The 27,004-nt window shown below is 42.8% G+C and overlaps 1 protein-coding gene across 3 annotated transcripts in view; it reads right to left on the bottom strand.

Moving 5' to 3' along the window:
* Positions 1–27,004, bottom strand: part of SYTL5 (synaptotagmin like 5) — a 182,287-nt gene that overhangs the window by 102,633 nt on the left and 52,650 nt on the right. For all 3 annotated transcript variants that reach the window (XM_073358234.1, XM_073358241.1, XM_073358250.1), the window contains exon 2: positions 17,074–17,565. In XM_073358234.1, the coding sequence (XP_073214335.1) occupies positions 17,074–17,192 (119 nt within the window). In that variant the 5' untranslated portion in view covers positions 17,193–17,565. The remainder of the gene's footprint in view (positions 1–17,073; positions 17,566–27,004) is intronic.

Raw genomic sequence — 27,004 nt, 5'->3', positions numbered from 1 at the left:
GTGGGTATTCACCCACGAAAGCTTATGCTCCAATACAGCTGTTAGTCTACAAGGTGCCACAGGACTCTTTGCCACTTCAACAGATGTAGCACTTAAATTGATGTTGTTAGGTCGACGAAGAGGCAGTGTAGACCATGCATTGCTTATGTCGACTTTACTGGCCTCCAGGTGTCCCAGTCTTCCACTGTGACCGCTCTGGTGAATCTTTTCAACTCCTCTGTTCAGCAGCCAGGTACACAGGAAACAGCCCCCGTCCCCTGTTAAAGCCCCAGGAACTTTTGAATTCCCATTTCCAGTTTGTTCAGTGTGCAAAGCTTTCTGTGGCTTACAGCTGAAAGTGTGATCTTCAGCTCATCCTCCACACTGGTGGAGAAGCTCTCCCAGATAAGACAAAGGCGAAAGAGAATAGAGATGTCTTGTTTAATGAGATAATGACCGCCTCTGGGACAGTGGACACCGAGCAGAGAGCATGGAGGATTTCTCTCTCTGAAAAACTGGACATGGACATTGCAAGCAAGAGAGCAGCCCAGGAGAATGAGCATGGCCTACAGCAGGAGATGCTGGGGATTCTGAAGGAACAGACACATGTTGAGGCATCTGGTTGACCTTCAGGAGAAGCACCTTGAGGCTCGACTCCCTCTGCAGCCCTTGCAGAATGGCACTCCTGCATCGCCATACTTCCCCTCCCCCTCTCCCAAACGTTCCAGGAGGTGAGGGGGGCAAAAGTTATACCCCTCCCACTCCACGCCAGGGAAGGGTACTAGCAATAAAAGATGCACATATGATGATCTTTGACAGGCCAAGTCACTGTATTTAAAAGACAAGATCATGGTGTTTTTCCCCTCCTAATTTTATTTTAATGACTGTCCAAGGTTACATTCTTTTCCTGATCTTTTGCTTCCAATATATTTGTGCAATAAAAGTCCAGGTCCCGAGAATGAAATAATCTTTACTACTTCACACCATAGGGGAAGAAGAGGTCCAGGGAAACTAAGGAAACGGAGCAGATTTGCTGGAGACAGAAACCCAGCAAGCACAGCAAGGTTCACAGAATGGGAAGGCACAACTCAAAAAGCAGCACACATTACTGTGGGTCATTACTAAATCAGGTTTTCAAAGCATACCTGAGATGCATTGCTCCATGCGGAGCTCTTCTTACTGCCCCGCTGTCTGGCTGCTCAAAATTAGCAGACAGCCTATCCGCCTCCATGCTCCACTCCTGTGGAAACTTCTCACCCTTTGCCTCACAGGTATTATGGAGCACACAGCAGACAGCAATCACCATGGGGATACGGCTTTCACTGAGGTTTAACCTAGTAAGCAAACTGTACCAGCAATTCTTCACACGGCCAATGGCACATTCAACCACCATTCTGCACCTGCTCAGCCTATTCCTTGCTGCTGTCCAGGTGTCTGGCTTCATGAGCCATGGGAGTAAGGGGTAGGCTGGGTCTCCCAGGATCACTGTTGGCATTTTAACAGCCCCAGTGATTATTTTGTGGTCCGGAAAGAAAGTCTCTGCTTGCAGCTTTCTGAACAGATCTGTCTCCTGAAAGATGTGAGTATCATGCCCCTTCCTGGACCATCCCATGTCTATGATGGTAAAACGCCCCTGGTGATCCACCAGCGCTTTCAAAACCATAGATAAGTATCCCTTTCTATTTACGTACTCTTTGGCAAGGTGGTCTGGTGCCAAGATAGGGATATGCATGCCATCTATCGCCCCACCAGATCTGAAACCCTGTCAGCTTTGAGGAAAGTCTGATCTAGACCAGAATTTCTCATCTCTGAATTTTCTGTAATAAATATAAAAATCACTTTTATTCCAGAATAAAGTGTCCACATGGGGAGCTATTGCCAGATAGTTATAAAGGAATAGCTTATTCCACCATCGCTATGCCAGTCAATTTCCCGATGTAGACAAGGCCTAAGAAAGGAAGAGAGACACAGTAAAGTAAGTAAGAGTGAATTCCCTTAATTCCCTGGCTAAATATTATTCCTACTTTTAAAGCTATATTCCTTTTCTTGATGGTGAAAGGACTTTTTCTGAATAAGAATATGTTTAAATTGTTAACAAAGGCATGATTATGAACTCGAATTATGTCCTGCTGTAAAAGGTAGCTTTAGGGGATGAAAGGCATCCATACCAATGATGACTAGTACATACTGGGTCCATTGCTATTCAAGCCTTTGGAAACCCTTCTAGAATGAAATGCATTTAAATTAAACTCTTCACTGCTAAAAACTAGCGTTTACTATTGAAGCCCTATTTGATGAGGAATTTTTTTAAATTTAAAAATAAATTAAAAGAGCAGCCGATGCTTGCCAAACTGCTTGCAGCATAATTCAGGGGCACATCTCCTCCAAGAATCCCATCCTTCACATACCATGTCCCTTGAATGCCACATGGTATTAAAGTTTGCAAAAGTGACAGAGTCAGACACAGAAAGCACTCCAGCAACGGCAAAGGAATTACAGCACAGTAGTCCCTGGCAAACACTACCTACCCCCCAGGTGCAGATGCTTTCCATTTCAATTACTGCTAGCACTGGTCATTAAGAAGGTGGATGGAGATTTTTATGGGTCACCTTATTTGGCTTTGTGTTGGTTTTTATATTTTAGTTTTCTGGTATCTTCAATATCACTTTAAATGGTTGTACAGTGTTGCCAAGTTTCTCAGTATGTATTTGCTCTATGTATGCAATTATTATTTGCGAAGTGCACTGTCATTACAGTGTCTTCCACTTGCTATATACTTTCACTCTAAGAATTGTAACCGGGGTTTTTGCATTATAAATAGATTTACTGATTCGTTTAGAGTTGTAATTATTTCTTACAACTCTAAACAAAGTTCACTTATAGAATGTGGCATGCAGGTCCGAGCCTGACATCTGAAGAATATCTCAAGTAGGATTGTCCAAATAACCAAATATTCTGTTCAGGTGAAAAGGAAAAAAAAAAAAAAAAAAAAAAGCCCAAACAAAAAAAATTGTTTCAGGTCAACCCAAAACAAAAATGTTTTGAAGTTTTCAGCAAACTGAAACATCAAAAAATGTTTCATTTCATGTCAATCAAAACATTTTGGTTGACTTGAAACAAAACATTTAGTTTCAATGTCAAGGCTTTTAAAACATTTTAAAATTGTTTTTTTAAATAAAATTGGAAGTTAATTCGTAATAAAAAGTCAACATGTTTAGTTGCTGAAATGGCAAATGAAATATTTCAACATTTCCCATTTTTTTCTATTTTGAATAAAATAAGTTGCCAAAATGGACCCAAATTCATAAATTGTTTCAGTTGACGTGAATCTGCATATTTTGGTGAAAAAAAGGTTTCACATGAAAAATTTCGCCCAGCTCTAATCTTGAGTCTTACAAAGTACAGCAGAACATACATAAAACCCTATTCTTTCAGCTAATGAAAGCTTTTTTTTTTCTTTTCCTGTCCAGCAGAAAAGGAGAATAGTCAATATTGAGGACTGCATGGGAACTACAAGAGAAGGGTTTCTTGGTCCCACTTGCAGGCTGGGCTCTGTAGGAAAGCATTTATCAGAGTGAGTATGGAAAGAGACTGCTTCAAGCAAGTTTGGGTTAAGTAGTGTCTCACCGCCAAAGGGAGCAACCTGTTTGCTCTCTTGCTGATTTGGGGTTCTTGTGTGTCATTGCTCCGAAGTCTAAGAAATAACGTAGTGTTATGCTACAACCTTCCAGCAAGAATATTTGTTTTTAATCTAACTTCTTTGTGTGTATGCAGTGAACATAAAGAGTCAGGACAAAAATCCTTATTCATAAAACTTATAGAAAGAAATAGCCCAACTTCAAGCCTGCTTTAGTAAGTCCTTCGACGTAAGTACACTATCTGAAGTGATGGAAAACTTTTTTTTTTGCTGAAGTTGCTTTAGCAACAGGCAGCCCTATTTCAGAAACTATATACATCAGACTCTGTGCAGCTGCTGTACTCATGGAGTTTAATAAAGCCAGTGCATGGGAAAACTGCTTAGAGTCCACAGGCTTGATTTTTTCTAGATACTCACCAGCCTGAGTTTCTGGATTCTTGCTTTTCTCTCCAGCTCATCCATTATCTACAGGCTATCTTTAATAACCTGAATAAGCACTAGTGAGTTCTAGCCATGCCTTTCTGCTCCTCTGAAATAAGGAGTTGTCTTGGTATCTCAGAATTCCCAAACAGTGCTTGGTTGACCCTTTGAATAGAAAGGTGTGACTTTTCTTAGCTTCCTGTGACCCTACGCCCCATATTCTTCATAAGAGATATGCTTACAATATGAATATGGCATAACTAAGATATGTTTTATGCAAGATGGGTCATGTGAGATATCATTGGAAAGGTTATGTTTTACTGAATGTGATTATCCAATTTGTATGCATGTATCATTTCTGTATTTGAAGTCAGAAATATTGACTATGTAATAATTACAACTATGTTTTTACGTGGGGAACGCCCACTGGACAGTATGCAAACAGCCTGGATGGGCCATTAGGAAGGACAATAGGACTTTGAAGATGCTAATCTCCCTCCTTCCTGAGAAGTTTCCTGGGATGCTGCTTTAACACTGCAGGGTCAGGTGATCATATCACCTGGTACTGGACATCATTTTTGACTTTTGGTATTTTTCCATTGGAAGGGGGTGGGGGTCAAAATAGGAAACAAAGGATTCCCGCCATATGTAAATCCTATTTAAGGTGGGGAGTGAGTTAATCTTGGCTCTTCTCCACTGCCTCCCTGCCCAAGAAGGAAGACTGCTGAAAACACCTGAAGAAACAAAGGAACTAAGCGGGGAGGATGTAAGGGACGGGGACGGGCTGAGCCCAGGCAAGAAAGGTCAGCCTGTGAAGGGTATAACTGCAGATTTAAGCTGCAAGCAGTGCAGTTACCTTCAAGAAACTCTGCAACCTGCATAAAACAACTTTTAGGGTGAGAAATTACTATTTGTAGCCAATTTCTTTAATGTATTAAGCCTAGTTTGCATGTTTGTTTTATATGCTCATTGGTCTGCTTTGTTCTGTTTGTTGTCCCTTATAATCACTTAAAAACTACCTTTTGTAGTTAATAAACTTATTTTGTTTATTCTAAAACCCAGTTTGTGCAATTCATAACTGGGGTGGGGGAGCTGTGCATATGTTCCTCCACACTGAAGGAGGCAGCGAATTTCATGGGTTTACACTGTATAGATCTCTCTACAGCACAAGACAATGCAACTTTGGGTTTACACTCCAGAGGGTACATGCACCAGAGCACTGGGTAATTCCCCGAGCTGAGTCTTCCCACACAGAGCTGATTGCAGACTCTGTGTGATTCCACAGCTGGGTGATTCCATGTGTGTGTGCGCGTGTGCGTGCGTGCAGCAAGACAGCGTGTGGGAGCCCAGGCTGGTGGAACAGGTGGGCACGGTGAGATCCCAATACATCAGGCGGCACCTCCGAAGGGGGGGTCCAACCCATCACACCTTCCCATCCAAATTAGGAGCTTTTAGATATTATTAGCATAATCACCCAATATTTGTGCAGGTGCAGCTTTGGGGGCAGCAGGATAATAATCTCTGACCCTCCAAACGCTTTGTATGTTCACGTTGTATTTAATATTGCATAGGCCTGTTCAATTCTATGTGGTAACTCTACAGGAGTCTATTCCATTCACTGCCTGTTTTTTCTGGGACCTGCTGAATTCTTCTCACTAAGCACCTGTCTGTACCCTGCACAAGAGGTTCACTCTATCACTGAGAACAGGTCCATTAAAGGTGACCCACATGGGATTTTCTATTCATACTGGTACGATATATGGAGAAGGCCTGAAAGCTGCTGCGGGGGGCGGGAGAGGAGGAAGGAGGGGATAATCTGCTTTGTTTGTCTGATTTTAGAAAGAGCTAGCAGGAAAGTCAGCTCAATTGTTGCCCAGCTACTGGATGACTTGTGGGGGCTCTCTGCGGATGTTTATCATTAGCTCTCAGATCTTAATTGAAGAGCTACAAATGTTGAACCTCTAGCAAGAGCTTCATTTCCCAACAATGTCAGTCAGTCATTGCAGTTATATTTGTTGAAAACCCAGAAATTTAAAATGACTAAAAATCCCCTGCCCTCAGTGGGTATAGTCTTGGCTCTTGTGATGTCACTATTTCAAAGGTTGTCCAGTCACCATAGAGTCTTACAGGATGGAAAGGATCTGAGTTTCTAATATAAAAATAAGCCCAAAAGTAACCCCTCACCATTTTCATGCCTTCTTTTTGCATTATAAAGCAGCAAAACTGGGTACAAAGTCTTTTTCTGTCCTGCACAGCACCTTTAAAATGGAGAAATCCCTTTGGGTCTCAGCTCAAATCAGTAAGCAGTTCTCCTCCTTAATCAAAGTGGAAATGTTTCCTTTGAGGTTAACATTTCCTATCATGGCTAAAGTGTCAGTCTCTCCTTTGGTACTATATTTAAAGAGGCAGTATCCTTATTTTCCAGTAATTCCATCTGCTCAAAAAGAAAAGCAGTACTAGTGGCACCTTAGAGACTAACAAATTTATCTGAGCATAAGCTTTCATGAGCTACAGCTCACTTCATCGGATGCATGCAGTGGAAAATACAGTGGGGAGATTTATATACATAGAGAACATGAAACAATGCGTGTTACCAAACACACTGTAACAACAGTGATCACTTAAGGTGAGCTATTACCAGCAGGAGAGCGGGGTGGAGGGTGGGGGGGAACCTTTTGTAGTGATCATCAAGGTGGGCCATTTCCAGCAGTTGAACAGTGGGGGGAAAAGGGGAAATAAACATGCGGAAATAGTTTTAATTTGTGTAATGACCCATCCACTCCCAGTCTTTATTCAAGCCCAAGTTAATTGTATCCAGTTTGCAAATTAATTCCAATTCAGCAGTCTCTTGGTGATCTTCCTGAAAACACCATCCTGGCCACTATGGATGTAGAAACCCTTTACACCAACATTCCACACAAAGATGGACTACAAGCCGTCAGGAACAGTATCCCCGATAATGTCACAGCTAACCTGGGGGCTGAACTTTGTGACTTTGTCCTCACCCATAACTATTTCACATTTGGGGACAATGTATACCTTCAAATCAGCGGCACTGCTATGGGTACCCGCATGGCCCCACAGTATGCCAACATTTTTATGGCTGACTTAGAACAACGCTTCCTCAGCTCTTGTCCCCTAATGCCCCTACTCTACTTGCGCTACATTGATGACATCTTCATCATCTGGACCCCTGGAAAAGAATCCCTTGAAGAATTCTACCATGATTTCAACAATTTCTATCCCACCATCAACCTCAGCCTGGACCAGTCCACACAAGAGATCCACTTCCTGGACACTACGGTGCTAATAAGCGATGGTCACATAAACACTACCCTATACCAGAAACCTACTGACCGCTATTCCTACCTACATGCCTCCAACTTTCATCCAGACCACACCACACGATCCATTGTCTACAGCCAAGCTCTACGATACAACCGCATTTGCTCCAACCCCTCAGACAGAGACAAACACCTACAAGATCTCTATCAAGCATTCTTACAACTACAACACCCACCTGCTGAAGTGAAGAAACAGATTGACGAAGCCAGAAGAGTACCCAGAAGTCACCTACTACAGGACAGGCCCAACAAAGAAAATAACACAATGCCACAAGCCATCACCTTCAGCCCCCAACTAAAACCTCTCCAATACATCATCCAGGATCAACAACCTATCCTGAAGGACAACCCATCACTCTCACAGATGTTGGGAGACAGGCCAGTCCTTGCTTACAGACAGCCCCCCAACCTGAAGCAAATACTCACCAGCAACCACAAACCACACAACAGACTCACTAACCCAGGAACCTATCCTTGCAACAAAGCCCGTTGCCAACTGTGTCCACATATCTATTCAGGGGACACCATCACAGGGCCTAATCACATCAGCCACATGATCAGAGGCTCGTTCACCTGCACATCTACCAATGTGATATATGCCATCATGTGCCAGCAATGCCCCTCTGCCATGTACATTGGTCAAACTGCGCAGTCTCTATGTAAAAGAATAAATGGACACAAATCAGACGTCAAGAATTATAACATTCAAAAACCAGTCGGAGAGCACTTCAATCTCTTTGGTCACTTGATTACAGACCTAAAAGTTGCAATTCTTCAACAAAAAAACTTCAGAAACAGACTCCAATGAGAGACTGCTGAATTGGAATTAATTTGCAAACTGGATACAATTAACTTAGGCTTGAATAAAGACTGCGAGTGGATGGGTCATTACACAAAGTAAAACTATTTCCCCATGTTTATTGCCCCCACCTCCCCACTGTTCCTCAGACATTCTTGTCAACTGCTGGAAATGGCCCACCTTGATGATCACTACAAAAGGTTTCCCCCCGCCCCGCCCACCCCTGTTCTCCTGCTGGTAATACCTCACCTTACGTGATCACTCTCGTTACAGTGTGTAAGAGAACATGAAACAATGGGTGTTACCAATGTACATAAATCTCCCCACTGTATTTTCCACTGAATGCATCCGATGAAGTGAGCTGTAGCTCATGAAAGCTTATGCTCAAATAAATTTGTTAGTCTCTAAGGTGCCACAAGTACTCTTTTTCTTTTTGCGAATACGGCTGCTACCCTGAAATCCATCTCCTCAGTAATTCCTATTCTTTATCCAATACGAATCCTTGATTGATGACATTCATTCTGCTAAGGCTGCTCATCTTGCAGATTGACTTTTTTAAAAAGTGTACTGCTGTCTTAAAAGCTTTCTTCAAATCCTGGTAAAATAAATTGTCCCTCAACTTCCCTACTGACTTATTCATCAGAAAACATTCAGGCAGATGTGTTGGTCAGAAGCTTTGCTTTGTGATTCCTTGCAGAGTCTATTGGATTGAACCACAGACAGACTGTAACAAATGGGATCACATTTCAGAATATGAAGAATTAAGTGTTCCAAAGGCGAGGAAGAGTAGGAGGAGGTGGATGAGTCATCTGAAAATAATCCATCTTCACAGCAGCCTCTAAACAACCACTGCATAGCTGTGACCATTAAACAGGACTGAAAAGGGATAGCAAATGTACCACCATCTCTTCTACAGGCAGCACAGGAGGCAAGACTTCCGAAATGTTAAAGCAATGGACTCTCAAGCTAGGAGTCGGACGCATTTGTACTCACACATGGTATACAAGAAATGAAACACGATCAAACCATTTTCTAGGAGTACAAAGAGAATCCAAGAGAAAGCAAACCCAGCAGAATCCCATTTATCAAACTCCTGGGGAAAATATCCTATAATACCCCTAAGGAAGCTAAATTATCTATAATACTAGGGGTTTGATAGGAGAGATAAGTATTAACATCTGTCTCTGCTAACACTCAGCTATTCTTTTAAATGCAAAGGGTATATTAAAAAACACCACCACTTCAGAGGGAATGTACCAAGTGCACTGAAGATGCATTTTGTTTCTTATACCCAATAACTAGGCAGCACTGACATACTAAACCTTTCTAAATGGAGCATAAAATCAAGGAACATGCCCTCATAAAATACCAAAGTGGAAGGCAGAATAGTCTTAGTATACAGCAGGTTTGATAAATGACTCAGAAGAGCAAGGGTGAGGATAACAGATAACGTCCATGTGATAAGGAATGCTGTAAAACATGACGTCTTATATAACCACCTTTTCCACCACTGCATGCAGTTTTAATTTTCCTTTTTCTTCCTTACCCCCCACACCTTAACTTTTCAGAACTATCTCACTGAAAAAAGTAGTAGAGTCCGTGTTCCAGTTTTCCTTTTTCCGCTCTAATTGTTCCAAAGTTTGCAAAGTTATGAAAAATTGCAGACTGAATTAAGAAAAAGATTCACTGGAAAAACTGTGAGCGGGGGAGGGGAATGGAAAGGACAAAAAGAGTGAGTTCATTCCAAAACCTTGGATCAGCCCCAAGAAAACTATGTCTCCTGTACAGATGAATTGGTAGAAAAATGTACTATGCCTGAGGAGCTGAGTTGCCAGCCACAGTCATCATTTGGAGCTGCTGGTGATCTTTGAGCTATTCTGGACCTAGCCCATACACAGGCTGAGGAAGCTAATTCAGCCCTAGAGTGACAGAAGCAGCTATAAAGTGACTCTGCCTTCCACCAGAATGATTTCCAGCACATAGACCTGCTACTTGGAACAGGATTTGCATCTCTACATTTTATCTTGTGTTGGATGGGATGATGAAGAGTAAAATTAATTTTATTAAGAACCAATGTATGAACTGATAAACTAATAATGATTTCAAGTGGCATCTCACCACACTGAAAATCAGGCCATTTATCTGCCTAAATATGGTTTCAGGTGCTCAATTTTCAGGAACCCAGGTATGAAAATTTTGGGCTATTTTATTTCCTTATATAATTATTTGATTTATATTATAAAACCTGGTTTTAAGATGTTTGATGGGTTATTTTGGAAAGCATGCATGTTTGAAGTGGGCAAGAGGAATAGTGAAATACAAAGGAAGTTTTGGAGTAAGACAGGGAATTAGCTAAGGGAAAAGGAAACTGAAGGAGTAGGGTGGTTGAAAATGGAAAGAAAAGGAGGGAGGGTGGGGGGAGAGGAGGGAGGTGAGAAGCATTAATGGGGAGAATGATATTGTACAGCTGAACGGTTGCAGTGAAGAGTGCATTGAAGGGCAACCAATCACCAATGACAAAACAGCAAATAAGAAAAAAAACTCGACCAAGTCCAAGTTTCAGAGCTGAATTAATGAGATGATATCAGGAGCAATCCCTCTAGGTTGGTGTGGGAAGCAAACTGGTGGCTGGAAAACTCTTCCCCAATGTCCCCTCAACTACAGCTAGTGCTGGCTGCTTTGGGCTAATACCACCAAGGTCCCACCTTCTCAAGCTCATCCTAGCTACTTCTGCACATTCCTATAGGGCAGAGGAATGCAAACTCAGGGTATCATTTGGGTCCTGGATCCAAGATATATTGATGTGAATTTGGGGTAAGAAAATCCTTTTAAAAATGCCCCCTTATACATTCTTCCCCTTCTATAGTGCAGAGATATTGTCAGACAACTAAAAACAGCAAAAGAGATCAAGTATGTATGTTGTACTCATGCACTCTTAGACTTATTTTTTATTTTTTGGAAGGAGGATGGAAATTATTCTCGTTGGAATGTTAAAAACGGGCTCCTGGGAGAGAATGAAGGTGGTAAGAAGAAGAAAGGAAAAAAAGAGGAAGTTTAAATCATCACACAGGAGGAACCTTTGGCTGCCGGAATTTTTAAAGATAAAATTATAAATTATGTTAGCAAGATGAAATACCTTCCGAGTTACAAACTGTTGGATTCTTACTATATGTTGGTAGAATCAATGGTAACCCCAGTACGATTAAAAAAAAGCCACTCTAGTTATTAATTAGCTCAGAAATGGAACATTCTTAATTTTTAAACAGAATTTTTAAACAGGCATCTGTGTTTATGGTACTAAAAATAGTAACTATTTATACACAAGAAGTATTTTATTTCAAATAATAAATGTACTAATGGAGCAATTTACTTGTCAAATGCGATAGTTACCAATCAGCTTCTCTCTTCCCAGACACATATGGATGAAACATACGGTATCACATAAGGTATATTTTCTTTAAAGAACTATTCATCAGTCTTGCAAAAACATACACTGTACACAGTGTATACAAGCCATAGTATTTTACAACACTTGCCCTTACAAGCAACTCCAGATACATCACCTGACAAGTCAATTTCCATGCACAGATAATTTCTCAAAATCCATTTCAACTCACTTCATGAATTTGCTAATAGTTACCAGATAGTGGTATCTAAGAGAACAATTTTGTCCTATATTTAGAATATGCTGATATTTTTAAATATTTCTATTGTACTGATTGATAAGGAGAGTCTTTATTCTAATTGGCGGCCCTGACCGTGCAGAATCCTTGCCAGAGGAACCATTGAGTGGACTTGGCCAACTAAACTGCTGCTAGGAGGCCAAGAGGGGATTACAACACACAAGTAATAACTTGATAGCATTATGTTGGGAAAGGCTCAAGTTACTTCCCTTCTCTGTTTTCTGTGTTCAGCTATTATTCTATTACTTTTTGTTTAAACGAGATCCAGAATTTTAATTCCTGTTTAAAGAATAAAAAGAAGCTTTACATTTAAAAACTGGATGGGAAAGGTGTAAATGTAACAAAGTACTAAGAGATGCAATAGGCAGGATATATGCCCATATGTGATACTATATTAGTGGTAGGTTGAATGCTCTGAATGCATAATATATTTGACCACATCAGCCCTCTCTGCATCTCTCCATTGACTCCTTCTCTATCCCTCAAAACGACTATTTGACTTCACTTCCAAGGCCCCTCAAGGTCTATCCTCATCCTACCTATGATCTCTCCTTTAGAATCAAAAGTTCGACTTCTGCCTCTGATCAGCCCATGATGTCAGTCTCCATTGCCCACTTGTTAAATTTAAAACAGGCACCTTCAGGGCTTTCTCCCATGCCACCCCTCACTTGTTTCCTTGCACTTGCCTGTCGGTCTGTATCCATCCATTGTTTCTTGTCTTACACTTAGATTGTAAGCAATTTGGGGCAGGGAGTGTCTTTGTTCGGTGTGTGTACAGCGCCCAGCACAGTGGGGTTTGAGTCCATGATTAGGGCTCCATAGGCACTACAATAATACCAATAATACATTAAACTCAAATACAGTGTGTGAACTGAGCATCTTGCCAGAATGAAAAACAAAGCTAATGTAGAAGACTGTGTATTTCTGTGAAATATGTTTCGATAAGACACACACCAGATTGCACCAAATGGCATCCCAAAGACAAAACATGTTCTTCAGAAGTATATTTATGAGCCAAGGATAAAAGATATCCTTGCCAGGGATAATTTAGCTGCATTCAGAGAGAGTCACCATGAACTCTCCTTGGAGGTAGGGAAATCCACCCAGCTCCCTGTTCAGATCCAAACATGTCTTGAATATATTGGGAGACTTTTTAAGGTCTTGGAATTTGATGTTATCAGGCACAGTGAGCAAAACATGTGTGAGGGACAATTCTCCAAATAACCAAAGGGTCTTGCATTCACTAGTCTCCCTGAAGTAGCCGAAAGACTGTGTATGCATTCCACTGAATTTAAGATTAGTTTTTTTTCAAAAGGTTCCTCATAATTATCATCAGGATCTTCACATTGATTTCAGTTTTCAAGCTGTTCTTCAGGTGGTCGTCTCCCACTAGACAAAAAGCCAATAAATCCGCCAGACGGCCCCGTACGCAGAAAATGTCACCAGTTTTCACCTTGCTAAGCCACATACCCACAATTCCACACTCAAAGGGGCAGGCAGGTAGGGTTTTTAAGCGACCATAAAGGGACAAGAACTTGAGAAAGGATGACAACTGAATGAGGAAGTTGCTGCAGAGAGCTTGGGAAGCCAGTGGCCCATTTACCTACTGGAATTGATGCAGGAATCTTTGATAGGAGCATAAGCATGATAGCACCTTCTGGGATAGTTATGCAGCTCAAAATTCCCCATCAGAGGCACTTCTGCAGAGCCAGCTGCAAAGCCTAAACTCCCAACCATGAGCTTGCACTACTAACTGGGCTACTCTCTAGTTTGCAGCATCCCTGCCCATTACTATTAAGGCTGATCCAGCTCCAAGGGTGAATACTGTGCCTAGAACAAACTGTGTCCCAACTGTTGCTGGGTCTGCACTTCCCTTCTTCATCTCTCAGTGATAACAACCATGATCAGAGCAAATTAAACACAACTTCCAGGGCTGGAGATCTGCGTTCCTGCCTCACTCCTACATTAAGTGAGCTAGACTAGGCTTAGGCAAAAGGAAAAGCTTTCAGTTTACTCTGGCTGCCACATTTCCCACTGGGTAAAGAGGCTGCCAACAGCAATGGGTGCACTGCATTTACTCTAGTTACTTCGTTTACCTGCAGAGGGTGAGGGGGAAGAGACAGTTAAATGGAGAGAACTCAGTACAGACCCACAACCATAAAAATTTAACTGGATCTATATTGAGAGACCTCAGTGGGTGCTGAATACATGTGTCTGTGACACTTGCCAATCCAAAGAGAAAAACAAGCTATAGCCTGGCCTTTGAATACAGAAGTAGAAACAAACAAGCACTTGAATTCCATCTCCCTTTGCAACTTGGTATATCTTGCACGCTCTAAACCAGGCTCCCCCTGACCAAGAGACACACATAAATGCAGTCTAAACTTGTTTCTCAGAGCCAAACTACACAAAAATTTAGGTAGGGGGACAGTGAGCATCATGCTTAACTGAAACAAAAAATTTGAATTGTCATCTGAAATATCTGCATCCAATCCCCACTGAACCCCATTGTCCTCTGTCCCCAAACAATCTCCTTCCAATTCTAATTGTGTAATCTTTCAGGAAAGGAGAGGGTTACTAACCCTCATGGAGTCTCTACACCTTCCTCCCAGGCCTTTTGAGAGCTAGCAGGCAAGGCTGCTATCCTAAAATCTTGGATGGCAAAACCCCTTTCCCTGAACACTGTAGGGGAAAGCAGAACAGAGCTATTCCTTGCTGCTACTACTGACACCATGCTCGCTCTCGCTCACTGGCTCTGAAGGAGCACACAAAACATAGCCACTCTCTCTGAGAAAAAAGGTGTCACAATAGCTTTGTTTAACCCTTTTGAGCGCATGGGATCAGTTCAAACAAAATAGCAGAATCAGTACCAGGCAATATTTCCAACTCTACTTGAAATACAAAAACTTTTGCCACAAATGTTTTCAGTCACCTTCGGTGCAGGAGTTAATCAGCCCATCAATAGAAAAATGAACTTGGTAACATACTAGAAAATAATACTTTCATTTTTATTGTAGGATAACCACTTTTTCCTGTTTTACCAAAATTCAACATTAGTGCCTAAATGATGACTTCCTATTCAAGGTGCCCACAGGCAGAGGCAATATCACCTCACAGATTTTGTTACTTTGGGACTCTGAACATTTCTGTGGGAATCAAACAGGAATGCTGGGATCTTAAATTTGGAATGATCATCAGTCAAGAGAATTTGTACATATTTTCAATGCAAAGTATCAGATTTCATTATGCCATAATTTTAGCACATTTAAAATGTTCTGCAAACTTATTAAGACAATCTTATGGCAAATTTCCAAGGTATGCGGTAGATCTAGGTATCATTAATTCTCAGCATGCACTGGCATTCTGTTGCAGGTTAACCTTGCATGAAGTAATATTACAGCTTAAGAAACAAAACAAAGAAACAACAAATCTGCAGAATTCATGTGTGTGTGTTAACAAAAAGGTACTGGATTTAAGTTTCCAATGACTCTGCTATCCAGGATATCACTATCCCTAGTCTTATACCCTGTAGCCAGTGGTGAGCTGGAGCCGGTTCGCACAGATTCACTGGAACCAGTTAGCGGTGCCTTAGGTGGTGCCTTAGGTGCCGACTCTGTGGGTGCTCTGGGGCTGGAGCACCCATGGGGAAAATTTGATGGGTGCACAGCACCCACCAGCAGCTCCCCACCCAGCTCACCTCCGCTCCGCCTCCTATCCTGAACGCTCTGCTTCTCCGCCCCCTCCCCCGGCTTCCCGCGAATCAGCTGTTCGCGCGGGAAGCCTGGGAGGGCTGAGAAGCAGGCGGGGGCTTCGTGCTCAGGCCCAGGGAGGCGGAAACAAGCTGGGGCAGGGGGGCATAAGGAGGGCCACCCGCACCGCAGCAGGTAACTGGAGGGGCAGAGGGCACGCAGGGGAACCGCTCCCTGCCCCAGCTCACCTCCTCCTCCCTGGGCCTGAGCGCGAAGCCGCCTCCTGCTTCTCAGCCCTCCCAGGCTTCCCACGCGAACAGGTGATTTGCAGGAAGCCGGGGGAGGTGGCGGAGAAGCAGAGCGGGGCGGCGCATTCAGGAGAGAAGGCGGAGCGGAGGTGAGCTGGGCGCGGGGTGGGGAGCTGTTGGTGGGTGCTCTGCACCCACCAAATTTTCCCCATGGGTGCTCCAGCCCCAGAGCACCCATGGAGTCGGTGCCTAAGGCGCCACTTTTGATGGGATCAGTGGGGGGAGCGGCCGCTCCTCCTAGTGCCCACCCAGCTTCGCTACCCCGCCCCTAGGAGCCAGAGGGACCTGCCGGATGCTTCCTGGGAGCTGCCCCAGGTAAGCAACACTGGGACTCCCCACCTCGCCCCCTAGCAGGTCCCTCTGGCTCTTAGGGGCGGGGCGGGCACCCACTACGGTGGCCGACGAGACGCTCCTGCCCGGTTCTGGGGGCAGTCAGGGGACAGAGGAGGGGGGTGGATGGGGCTGGGATCCCGGGGTGGGAGGGGTGTCAAGGAACGCAGGGGGTTGGATGAGGCAGAAGTCCTGGGGGGCGGGGCCCCGGGGTGGGCCCCGACCCCCTTGTAGGGTGAGGAGGGAACCAGTTGTTAAAATTTTGGCAGCTCATCACTGCCTGTAGCTATGCATGCGTCACACACATTTACAAAAAGATGCATTAACTAGCGTTTTCCTCCCACTTCCGCCATACTTCCCTTTGCATGAGACTAGAGGAGCAATTGTGCTAAAGTGACTCCTGAAATTCAGGACTCCCACGTGGGTGAAGAGACCCTCAAGTCAGGTCCCAGTCTTAGGGCTGCCATCTTCATAATATTTAGAAACTGGACACTCCAGCAGGACTGCCAGAACCTTCCCTGCCCTGTCCCTTCCCCCCTCTGCTTCCCCTCTCCCTCAGTCTAGGTTGAGAGGATCTCGCCTGCAGAGCTGGGGCTGGGAGCTATAGCAACCTGACACAGGTAGGAGGCAGCCCTGGTTGAGTTGGGGCTGGAGCAGGTAATGAGCCAGTGCTTCCCCACTTTCCCCAACCTCAGCAACCGGACTTTGGGTGTCCAGTCAGTAGATCCGCCCGGACACTGTCAGGTCCCCTTTTTGATTGGACTTGCTGGTCAAAAACCAGGCACCTAGCCACCCTACCCAGTCTGCAATATTCTAACAACTCCTCAAGCAAGAGAGAATGAAAAAAAAAGCAATTTTTTAGAAGAAGAACGTTAAAAGATTACCTTATCCTCTTATCTTCCACTTTTTTCAAATACTCATCTCTCTTCAATACTCCTAGTATTGTTTCCCTCTCATGTTCCAACAAAAATGACAAATTGATGATCTCCAGGTTTTTTGACATGATTCTTCAATAGTGATTTTTCCAACAGTTGGGTTTCCAGAGAATAAACTGTTTACTGCAAGTTTCAAAGGCACATTTGTCACACAGGTACAAGATTTACAAGATAGTCTGACAGAGAGCTCTTCATTAAATTACCCAGATATTAAAAGCATGTGACCATGTCTTCCACCTGCAGGAGAGAAAGGTTTCTGCTGTGTTCTTTAAGAAATTCTCTCATTTTCCTGGTTACAGAATGTTCATTGCATCTTTTCTGGTCTTCCTTGACATGCTGCAAGCCTTCAACCCACATTCATAGAAGGTGTCTGAGTTCATCTTCAACACATCAACTGTCGTCTGAAGCCACACAACAGCTAGATATTTAGATTCAAACTATCTGAAAGTCAAAAAGAAATAAAAGGAAGTGATTTTGACATTATCCCGGTCTCATCTAAGAGAAGCTAAATGAAACAGTGGTTTGGGAATCAATGTCTAATCACCTGCAGACTAACAGATTGCCCCCAGGGTCATCTATGGCCAGTGCTTTCTCTTTGCTACTGTTTACTCTAAAGTGTATGAATGTCATCATGCAGGCGCCCCTCCTTCTGTAAATTCATTTGCAATTACTCTCTGGTTGTGGAAGTCCTGAATTGGCTAAACTCACTTTGGACTTGATTTTGCTATTCTTATCATGATTAGTACCATGCCACACAAACACTCCACGAATTTCACTCAGACTACTTGGATAGAAAGGTACTGCTTAATGAGAGGAGGGATGGCAGAATTGGGCACGAGATGTCTTTGTGTGCTCTAAGGATATCACATTTCCCTTCCTCCTTCTCCGCCCCCCTCACCAATGGAACAGAACAACAAGAATCCTGAATGTCTATATCTGAGTACTAAACATACCACCATTTCAAACAGTTTGCCTCTGCTTCATATGGTGCATGACAAGAGAACTAAAATTTTAGGGCTGTTAACCTGGAAGTTCTAGTCATCACTGCCTCACAAACTGGAACTGAAGGAAGGCACAACTGATACCGAGCTTATTCATTTAAGATAGAAGTACATTTTTATATTTGTGTGAGTCTTTTCAAAGGTTGATCTAATCTGAGTGTGTTGGGAAAGTCTGATGTGGGAAGGGGATGAGAGGCTGGGTCCAATGGAAACAGGCAGAGCTTGTATACAGTTCCTGCAGCTCTCCTTCCTCATTAAGCCTACTCTCCAGTCACTTTTGAAAGCTTTCCTTGCCTCTCTTACATCTTCCATGTAAGTAAAAGGCCAATGGCAAGTGGTACCGAGGTGGAAGCAATAAGAATGAAGTAAAGCTAAAATGGACAACAATGGACCTGAAGAAGAGCAGTGTGTGGCTCGAAAGCTTGTCTCTCTCACCAACAGAAGTTGGTCCAATAAAAGATATTACCACACCCACCTTGTCTCAACAATAATAGGGATAGATAAACTTATGCTTCACTACCTAGTCATCACCAACAAAAGCACAGCCACAAAATACAGTATAACTGGACAAAATGAAAACGTCCTTTCCACTAAATTACTTAAATCTAGGAACAGAAATTCTGAAAAATTAGTGTTCAAGTGTGAGACCCCCCACCCCCACAGCTTGGTGGTGAGCTTATTAGTAAAGCAAGTAAATGTCACACTTTCAGGAGATTCTGCCTTGCATTGACTTCTGTTACAACAGGGATTACGTCTGACATTTCATAACCTCTTCTCAGAATGATCTTAAAAACCCCCCACCTCAGATCAATGAAAAGTTTACAGCTCCTCTACAGAATATTGCTTTTTCTCTGAAAGCAATTCAATTGCAATATTACAACAGCAGTGTTTTATGAGATGAAAATGCTGTAAAAAAACAATCATCAGATCTTAGCAGTACTACTGTGATTCAAATAAATATATTATCATGCCCCCTTTTGTGGGTGAAGAAAGTAAGACAAAGAGGTCAAGTGACATGCCCAAGGCACACAGCAACTTAGCTGCAGAGTCAGGAATAGAATTCAGGACTGCCCCACTTTCATCTCTGTGCTTATCCCTCCTGGAACACGGGAAACAAATATTTGAGTTATGGACCAGAGTATGTCCTTTGTTCAGATTGTGATTTATTTTAAATATACCATAAAAATAAAATAATTTAAATATACTTTCTAAGCAATTTTACAATGATTGATAGTAACATGTTTGATATGCTGCTTTTAAAAGAAAAGTACCAACAATGAATTGCTTCTTCTAATTTTCACTCTAAAGTGCACTTGAAGAAGCCTCTATTCATGGTTGGCAGAAGAAGTAGCTGAAAAATGTAATGCTGATAGTTATGTACATAATTTGCATTTGCTGGATTCCACTTCAGCATCTATGTCCTGGCCATTCCCCATTTCCACCCCAACACATTCACTTTTCCTCTGTCTCAGCCAGACTCATTTCAGTGTTCTGGGAGTGCCTAAATGTGCATCCATTTCTAAGAACCGTGCACATCTCCTCCTGCTACATTCAGGTGCTGAGCAAATGGTGATTGCTCATTCTTTGGTTCCTTATACTTTTTAGCAATACTTGGTAGCCAAAAAGACCAGCCAGATCATTCTTCTAAACAGTAGGAACTCTGACCATACCAATTCATTGATGGACATCATGGTCTCAGTTCAGCGAGGTATGTAAGCACATGCCTAACTTTAAGCACACGAGTACTCCCATTAAGAGCAATTACTTCTAAAGTATGAGTTCTTACTGGCAAACATAAAGCCATATTACTGTATTTGTGAAGCTGAGAGACTGGAAAAAAATATGGAAAAAATCTACATGTGAAGTGAATGTCCCATTACCAAGCTTTAATCCCACAAACAATTCTTTCTGGAAAGCCCAACTGACCCAATTCTAAATCTAATTCAATTCAGTTTACAAACTGGGGAGTTGTAATATACTCATACTAGATATCACCAAAGATAGGATTCAGAGAAGAATTAGGCATTAATGTGGATAATGAGAACGCACATGGTTACATTGAATAGGGTAACTCATGCTTCAGGTAGAAGCCCATTACCAACCGACAGGTCAGGTTCTACTCCCATGGGCAGGTTATCCATTTTGTAGTTTCTTACTCCTCTCTCAAAAGTGTCCACTGATAGTTACCTTCAGAAACAGGAGAGCAAACTGGATGGACACCTGTTATGACAATTCTTGTATTCGTATCTGCCTGTCTGCACTGTAAAATAGTGGCTTAATGCCATCTGTGTCCTGCACAGAAACCATTACAGCTTTTTTCCACTGAATGCATCTGATGAAGTGAGCTGTAACTCACGAAAGCTTATGCTCAAATAAATCTGTTAGTCTCTAAGGTGCCACAAGTACTCCTTTTCATTACAGCTTTGTTTGTGAAGTCTATTGAAACTGATTTGACTTGTGTTACAGAACGTCTTCTAGAATATTATAATATTTACCAAGTGGGCAGTTGGGCACAATTAACAGGTACATTATCCAGATTTAAAAGGTGTTTGTAGTTAAAGTCTTTTCTTGTGTAAAACATACCATTGGTTAACTGTTACAGTGCCACATAGTTCTCCCATTACACAGCCGGAAAAGTTTCACTCTATTTGAAAACTGTTTTTGAATCTTTTACAGAAGTAGTCTAGGGACAAATCCTTCAGTCCTTACTCATGGAAAAAATCTCCCTGATTTCAACAGTGGCTTTACCTGAGTAATGACGGCAAGATTTGGCTCCTGTTGATGTAGGTGTCACCTAAAGTTACTGTTTTGCTCTGGTTTCATATTTACAAAATAGTCTTCCCTATATAAAAACTGTTAAACTACTTTTAGTAAAACACTATTCTCTTTCCTTCTTGCCTACGGCCAAGATTATCAGCTGATGAATCCTGCAGCACAGGCGAATAAGGGGATGCAAGGCTACCTAGAAGCCCTGGTCATGGACATGGACCAGGACCAGGCACTACAGAAATACAAATAACAAAACAAACAAAACAAAATAAATACCACCTGTGCCAGTTGCCCTCATTGCAGGTTGTAATGGAAGGGAAGGAGGCGGGGAACAGCAACCTCCACAGGACCACAACTTCCACCCCCCACCACTCTGGTGTGTGGGCAGAACCCCCAACACACATATCAGTGCAGCTGTGCCAGAAGAAATATTCTGTGCTACGCAGAGTCAGAGTCTGCTTCCTGGTTCCCTTACCACCAGCATCAGTGGGAGGAGTTATCTGGGCAAGATATAGGCCTTACCCCCTGAATCCCAAGCGGGGGCAGGGAAACTGGGAGGTTGCTTGCGACTCTGTCACAATCTGGTTCCCGAGTTGCTCCTGGGACAGTATTTAATTTGGTTTACAAAGTCTTGGACAGTTCCATAATTGGAACCATTGGATTCAGCAGCCAGATCGTTTTTCTAAACAGTAGGAACTATGACCATACCAATTTATTGATGGACATCAAGGTCTCAGTTCAGCGAGGTATGTAAGCACATACCTAACTTTAAGCACATGAGTACTGCCATTAGCTTCACTGCAACTGCTCGTGTGCTTTAAGTTAGAAGTGTACTTCAAGGCCGTACCACACTGGAGGCCAAGTAAGGAGTGAGTAACTGCCACTGAATCTAGTCTGGGTTTGATGAGTCCTGCAAGGGCTAGGGTTGAGGACTGTTTCATTTAGTATTTTCACCAGCGGTCTGGAAAACACACATTTGCCCAAGATACAAAGCAGTAGCAAATGATTGGGAGAAGAGAGAAAGTACCAATGGGCCAGAGTTCAAATGGAACAAGGGATTATTCCAACGAACAAGAATTAAAATAAAATGAAATTTAAAATAAGAAGTCAGATTCAAGCTAGTGAGTTCTCCCCCCACAAAGGGAAGAATAAGTGAGCACAGTTAAATTCTGTGATTAACATTAACAGTCTTTTCTGACTTTTATATTTAGGTTTATTGAATCACAAACTTTTGATGTCCTGGTTTTTAAACTCAGACTCCGCTCACTTACAAACGCTTGGGTTTGGCTACAACTACAGTGCTCTAATAACGTTTTAGATAAACACTTTTCTGAAATGTGGTGCCCAGAACTTGATACAATACTCCAGATTACTCTGCGCTGATTAGGCCTCAAGTGGAAGAATTACTTCTCGTGTCTTGCTTACAACACTCCTGTTAATACATCCCAGAATGATGTTTGCTTTTTTTACAACAGTGTTACACTGTTGACTCATTTAGCTTGTGATCTACTATGACCCCCAGATCCCTTTCTGCAGCATTCCTTCCTAGGCAGTCATTTCCCATTTTGCATGTGTGCAACTGATTGTTCCTTCCTAAGTGGAGTACTTTGCATTTGTCCTTATTGAATTTCATCCTATTTACTTCAGACCATTTCTCCAGTTTGTCCAGATCTTTTGAATTTTAATCCTGCCCTCCAAAGTACTTGCAACCCCTCCCATGCTTGGTATCGTCCGCAAACTTTATAAGTGTACACTCTATCTAAATCATTGACGAAGACATTGAACAGATTCTGTGGTTCCATCACTTTCATTCAAGCTTGTATGAGTTATATTGTGATGTGCACACAAAACCATCACCTGCTTTACAGTAGGTAAAGTAGAATAATCTCACAAGACAATATTTGTTTTGGCTCCCATACATTTTGTCGGAAACAGTGGACATTTTTGTTATACCTAAGTGTTTTGTTTAATAAACACTTGGGGCTTGTCTACACGTATAGCTGCATCTCTCCCATCAGCATAGTAAAACTACCTCTGCGAGGGGCAGTAGCTGTGTCTGCAAGAGAAGCTCTCCCGCTGACACAGCACTGTCCACACCGGCGCTTCTGTTGGTGTAACTTATATCACGCAGGGGGTGATTCACACCCCTCAGTGACATACGTTAGGCCGACATAAGCTGCAATGTAGACATAGCCTTGGACGTGTATCAGTAACAGCAGGAATCTTTGCTCAATAGAAAGAAAGCCACAATTGCTAAAAAATGGTTTGATATTATTTACAGGAAAACAACACAATGCTTCTGTATTTTAAAGAGCTATTTACACCACAGTATTAGGGACTAGGCCTGTGGTTTCACATATCGGCCGAAATGGAAATAAGCCTCCAAAATTGGATTTCTAGTCTCCTTTCACACTCTCCTGTTTCCACCTAATTCTTTAAGTACAGTAGAACCTCAGAGTTACAAACACCTTGGGAAGGGACGTTGTTCGTAACTCTGAACAAAGTGTTATGGTTGTTCTTTCAAGTTTACAGGTGAACATTGACTTAAAACATCTTTGAAACTTTACTCCGCAGAAGAAAAATGCTGCTTTTAACCATCTTAATTTAAATGAAACAAGCACAGAAAGTTTTATTACCTTGTCACATGTTTTTAAACCCCCCCCCATTTTTTTCAGTAGTTTACATTTAACACATATTGCCTGATTGTGTATTTCCAGTTCCAAATGGGGTGTGGGGCTGATTGGTGTTCATAACTCTGAGGTTCTCCTGTAGTCAGGAAAACATCTAACATCAGTTGCATTCAGCTCAATATATGAACACACACAGGGTGAATCAGCAGTTTTTGGAAGCTACATTATCTAAGCAGCTCTGAGAGTCTCTTAAAATGTTTGTTGAGCTTTTATTGGACGGCCCCATGGCTGGTTATCTTGCAGTTATCTTCATCCCAAGTGGAATAGAGATTTCACACTAAGCCAGCCAGAGGATTTGGTGGTTTTCCAGATGGCAAATTAGGATACAAGGAGGGATGTAAAGTCCCCCACAGAATGGGCTTGGTTTTATTCTACCTTTTCTTTGGGCCAGAGCCTCCATTTCATGGGCCAAAGAGGTGGGGGATTTCTGAGGCACGAGGAAAGAAGATGGAACCAGCAGAGTGGCAGAATGGCAAACTAGAAACTGGCAGGCCTTTCCATTTGTTTTTGGTTGTTGTTGTTGGTTTTTTGTTTCTTTTTTTTAAGAGGGGAGGAGTAAAATAACAGCTCATTTTAGCTATGAATACGTACTCCCTGCTAGCCACACCACTGCTGTGCTAAAAGGTAATTTCTGGAATATGGACTCTTCCACTGTAAGGCTGTAGTTAGAAAAATAGGTTTCAGTGTAAGGTTTTGTAAATGAAATGTCTTGCAAAGCCACATAAATATTTGCATGCATACACGACAACATACGCTGCATTCTGTATGTGGGCGTGTGTCCACAGAGATCACATGGAGGGGAGTAGTGGCCCACTCCCCACAAAAGGAGAAACTTGACCCACGCAGACGACAGTTTATTTAAAAAGCCAGGACTCAGTACAGAAAGATATGCTACTGCAGTGAAGGTGTGCAACCATGGGAAGTCACAATAATCAAGACACAATGGTCTTCCAATCCCTTCCCCATAAGCCCCTTGACCAGAAGCGGATGATGAGTAGCTCCTAGTGGGGAAGGGTAGCTGGATGTGCTATTACCCACACCCACCACCGCCAGAGACTTTTGAGGTTCTCCCCCAAGGACAGAGTTTTGAGGGATAGGAAGGAGAAAGAGGGAGAAGCAGGGACATTCCCAGGGTACATCGACATTGGAGCTGGAGATGTAGTTTTCAGCCCAAGGAGACATATCCACACTAACTCTGCTTGAGCTAGCATACTAAAAATAGAAGTGTAAGCACAAAAGTGCGAGCAGCAGGAGGGGCTTCCCAGCTCAAGTACAATCCCGTTTGAAACCCATGGTACATACTCAGGTGGCTAGCCCCTCCCACCACATGCTGCCACAGCTCCACTTCTATTTTTAGCACATTTGCTCGCTCAGAGCTAGTGCAGGTACATCTATTGGAGCTAGAAATTGCCCCTGCTGCTCTGGTGCAGACATACCCACTGATCTGGGATTTCCCAGGTCCCAGCATCCAAAAAAATTAGGGGTAGGCAAGCAACTCCATTGGCCCCTTGCAGGCTACGAATGGGTATGGGCAGCAGACAACAAAGCCTAGGTCTCCCCAGCAGGCAGAATGTTACAGCTCAATCATCTCTGAGCCAGTTCAGAGAGAGAGAGAGAGAGAGAAGAGGCAGGGACGGTCCAAGGGCCATTGAGAGTGCCCCCTGCATGAACAGGGTATGTGGTGTGGTGATTACCCCCATAGTTAGCCTCCATCTTCAGAGAGGCAGGTTTAAAGAAAGAGTGGCTGCTTCATGCAGAAGATTCTGCGGTGGGAAACAGGATGAAGCCTACCCAAATCCCCACAGAGGTGAGCCAACTGCCTTCCCTTACTGAGGAAGCTAAGGAACAGCCAAGTGTTCCTGTGGCTAAGACCACAGCCAAAAGTGGGGAGATTAAGGCAGTACTGCATAGTATATGATTCTTGTTCAATTTCACACCCTGGATGGTCACCTCAGGATGCATATTTTGCACTTGGAAGTCAGCTGCCTCTTCAGTCACAGCCAGACCCAATTTATTATTAAGGGCAAATTAAGAGATGTGGGTTTTATTGAGTGCTGGACAACTCCATAATCAGTGCAACACGGTAGTTGGGGTTTTTTTTTGAAGAAATGATTGGATGTCAGATTCAGACCTGAAAGTTGACTGCAATGCATTGGGAGGCATCAGGTCTTGCATAAAACAAAACATTACCCCCATAAAAAGCAGCAGCTGTTGGTCCCTGTTATTAGGATTAGCATGATCCAAACCTACCTTTCAGCACATAGCATGCCACCACACCAGCGGGCCTAGACCCTTTCCTCCCACAATCCCCAGAGGGAACAGACAAGTTGTCCCACAACACCCTGCAAATGTGAGTACAGAGCAGCACAGTGAATTGCAGGGCTATGAATCCTGGGATACCTGCCCAGAGAGCTGTATTGCTTGTCATGGCGAGATGCAGCGGATGTGTGGGGTATGACAGCACAGTGATGTGGCTGCATTATCGCGGGTTATGTTACCATGGATTGATTTACCCCATGATTTGCATGCAGTAAAGATACAGCCTCAGGCAAGTTCTTAGCCACCAGAGGTGCCACCAATCTTTACAAACACAATTGCACATATGCTTATATACAAAATAAATCAGCAAAAAGAAAAGGAGGACTTGTGGCACCTTAGAAACTAACAAATTTATTTGAGCATAAGCTTTTGAGAGCTACAGCTCACTTCATCGGATGCATATAGCTCACGAAAGCTTATGCTCAAATAAATTCATTAGTCTCTAAGGTGCCACAAGTCCTCCTTTTCTTTTTGTGGATTCAGACTAACACAGCTGCTACTCTGAAAATAAATCAGGAATCTCATTTGCATTCCAGAACTCCCGCACCTAAAATCTCCTGAGTTTCTTGGGTAAAGTCCCTCTGGATTCTAGGGCAATATATGAAGGGAGAGCAGGATGAAAATTTAGTCCTGATGAACTTTCTCACTGTTGCCACTATCCAACAGCTCTTGTTATAAGATATCCCTCCTGCTTCTAAACCACTTTGATTGTTTAGTCAGAAGTCTGTGCGTATTCAATGACTTTGTGGTACAGCATCACAGACTATGTTTTTGGTATGCACTCTAACATGGCAGTACTGGAACTCAGGTGTCAAAACTAAGGCAGCACACCTTCACTTTCACTGGGGCCAGATCTACACTACAAATGTTTGCCTGGACAGTAATGTTGGTTAGGGGTGTGATTTTTTACATTTCTATACTGGCAAAAGGCCTTGTGTGTAGATGCAGTTAACGGCAAACTTACTGCATTTGTGAAAATGGAATAAGCCATATAAGTAAAGTCACTCTTTTGCCAGTATAAGCTGCATCTCCACTAGGAGGGGTTTGCAGATATAACTATACCAGGCAAACCTTTTCTAGGGTACACTAAGCCAGACCTAT

This window comes from Lepidochelys kempii, chromosome 1 (assembly GCF_965140265.1).
Source record: "Lepidochelys kempii isolate rLepKem1 chromosome 1, rLepKem1.hap2, whole genome shotgun sequence".
Lineage (NCBI taxonomy): Eukaryota > Metazoa > Chordata > Testudines > Cheloniidae > Lepidochelys > Lepidochelys kempii.
Note: the sequence above shows the minus strand (reverse complement) of the source record. Positions and strands in the feature narration are given on the sequence as shown.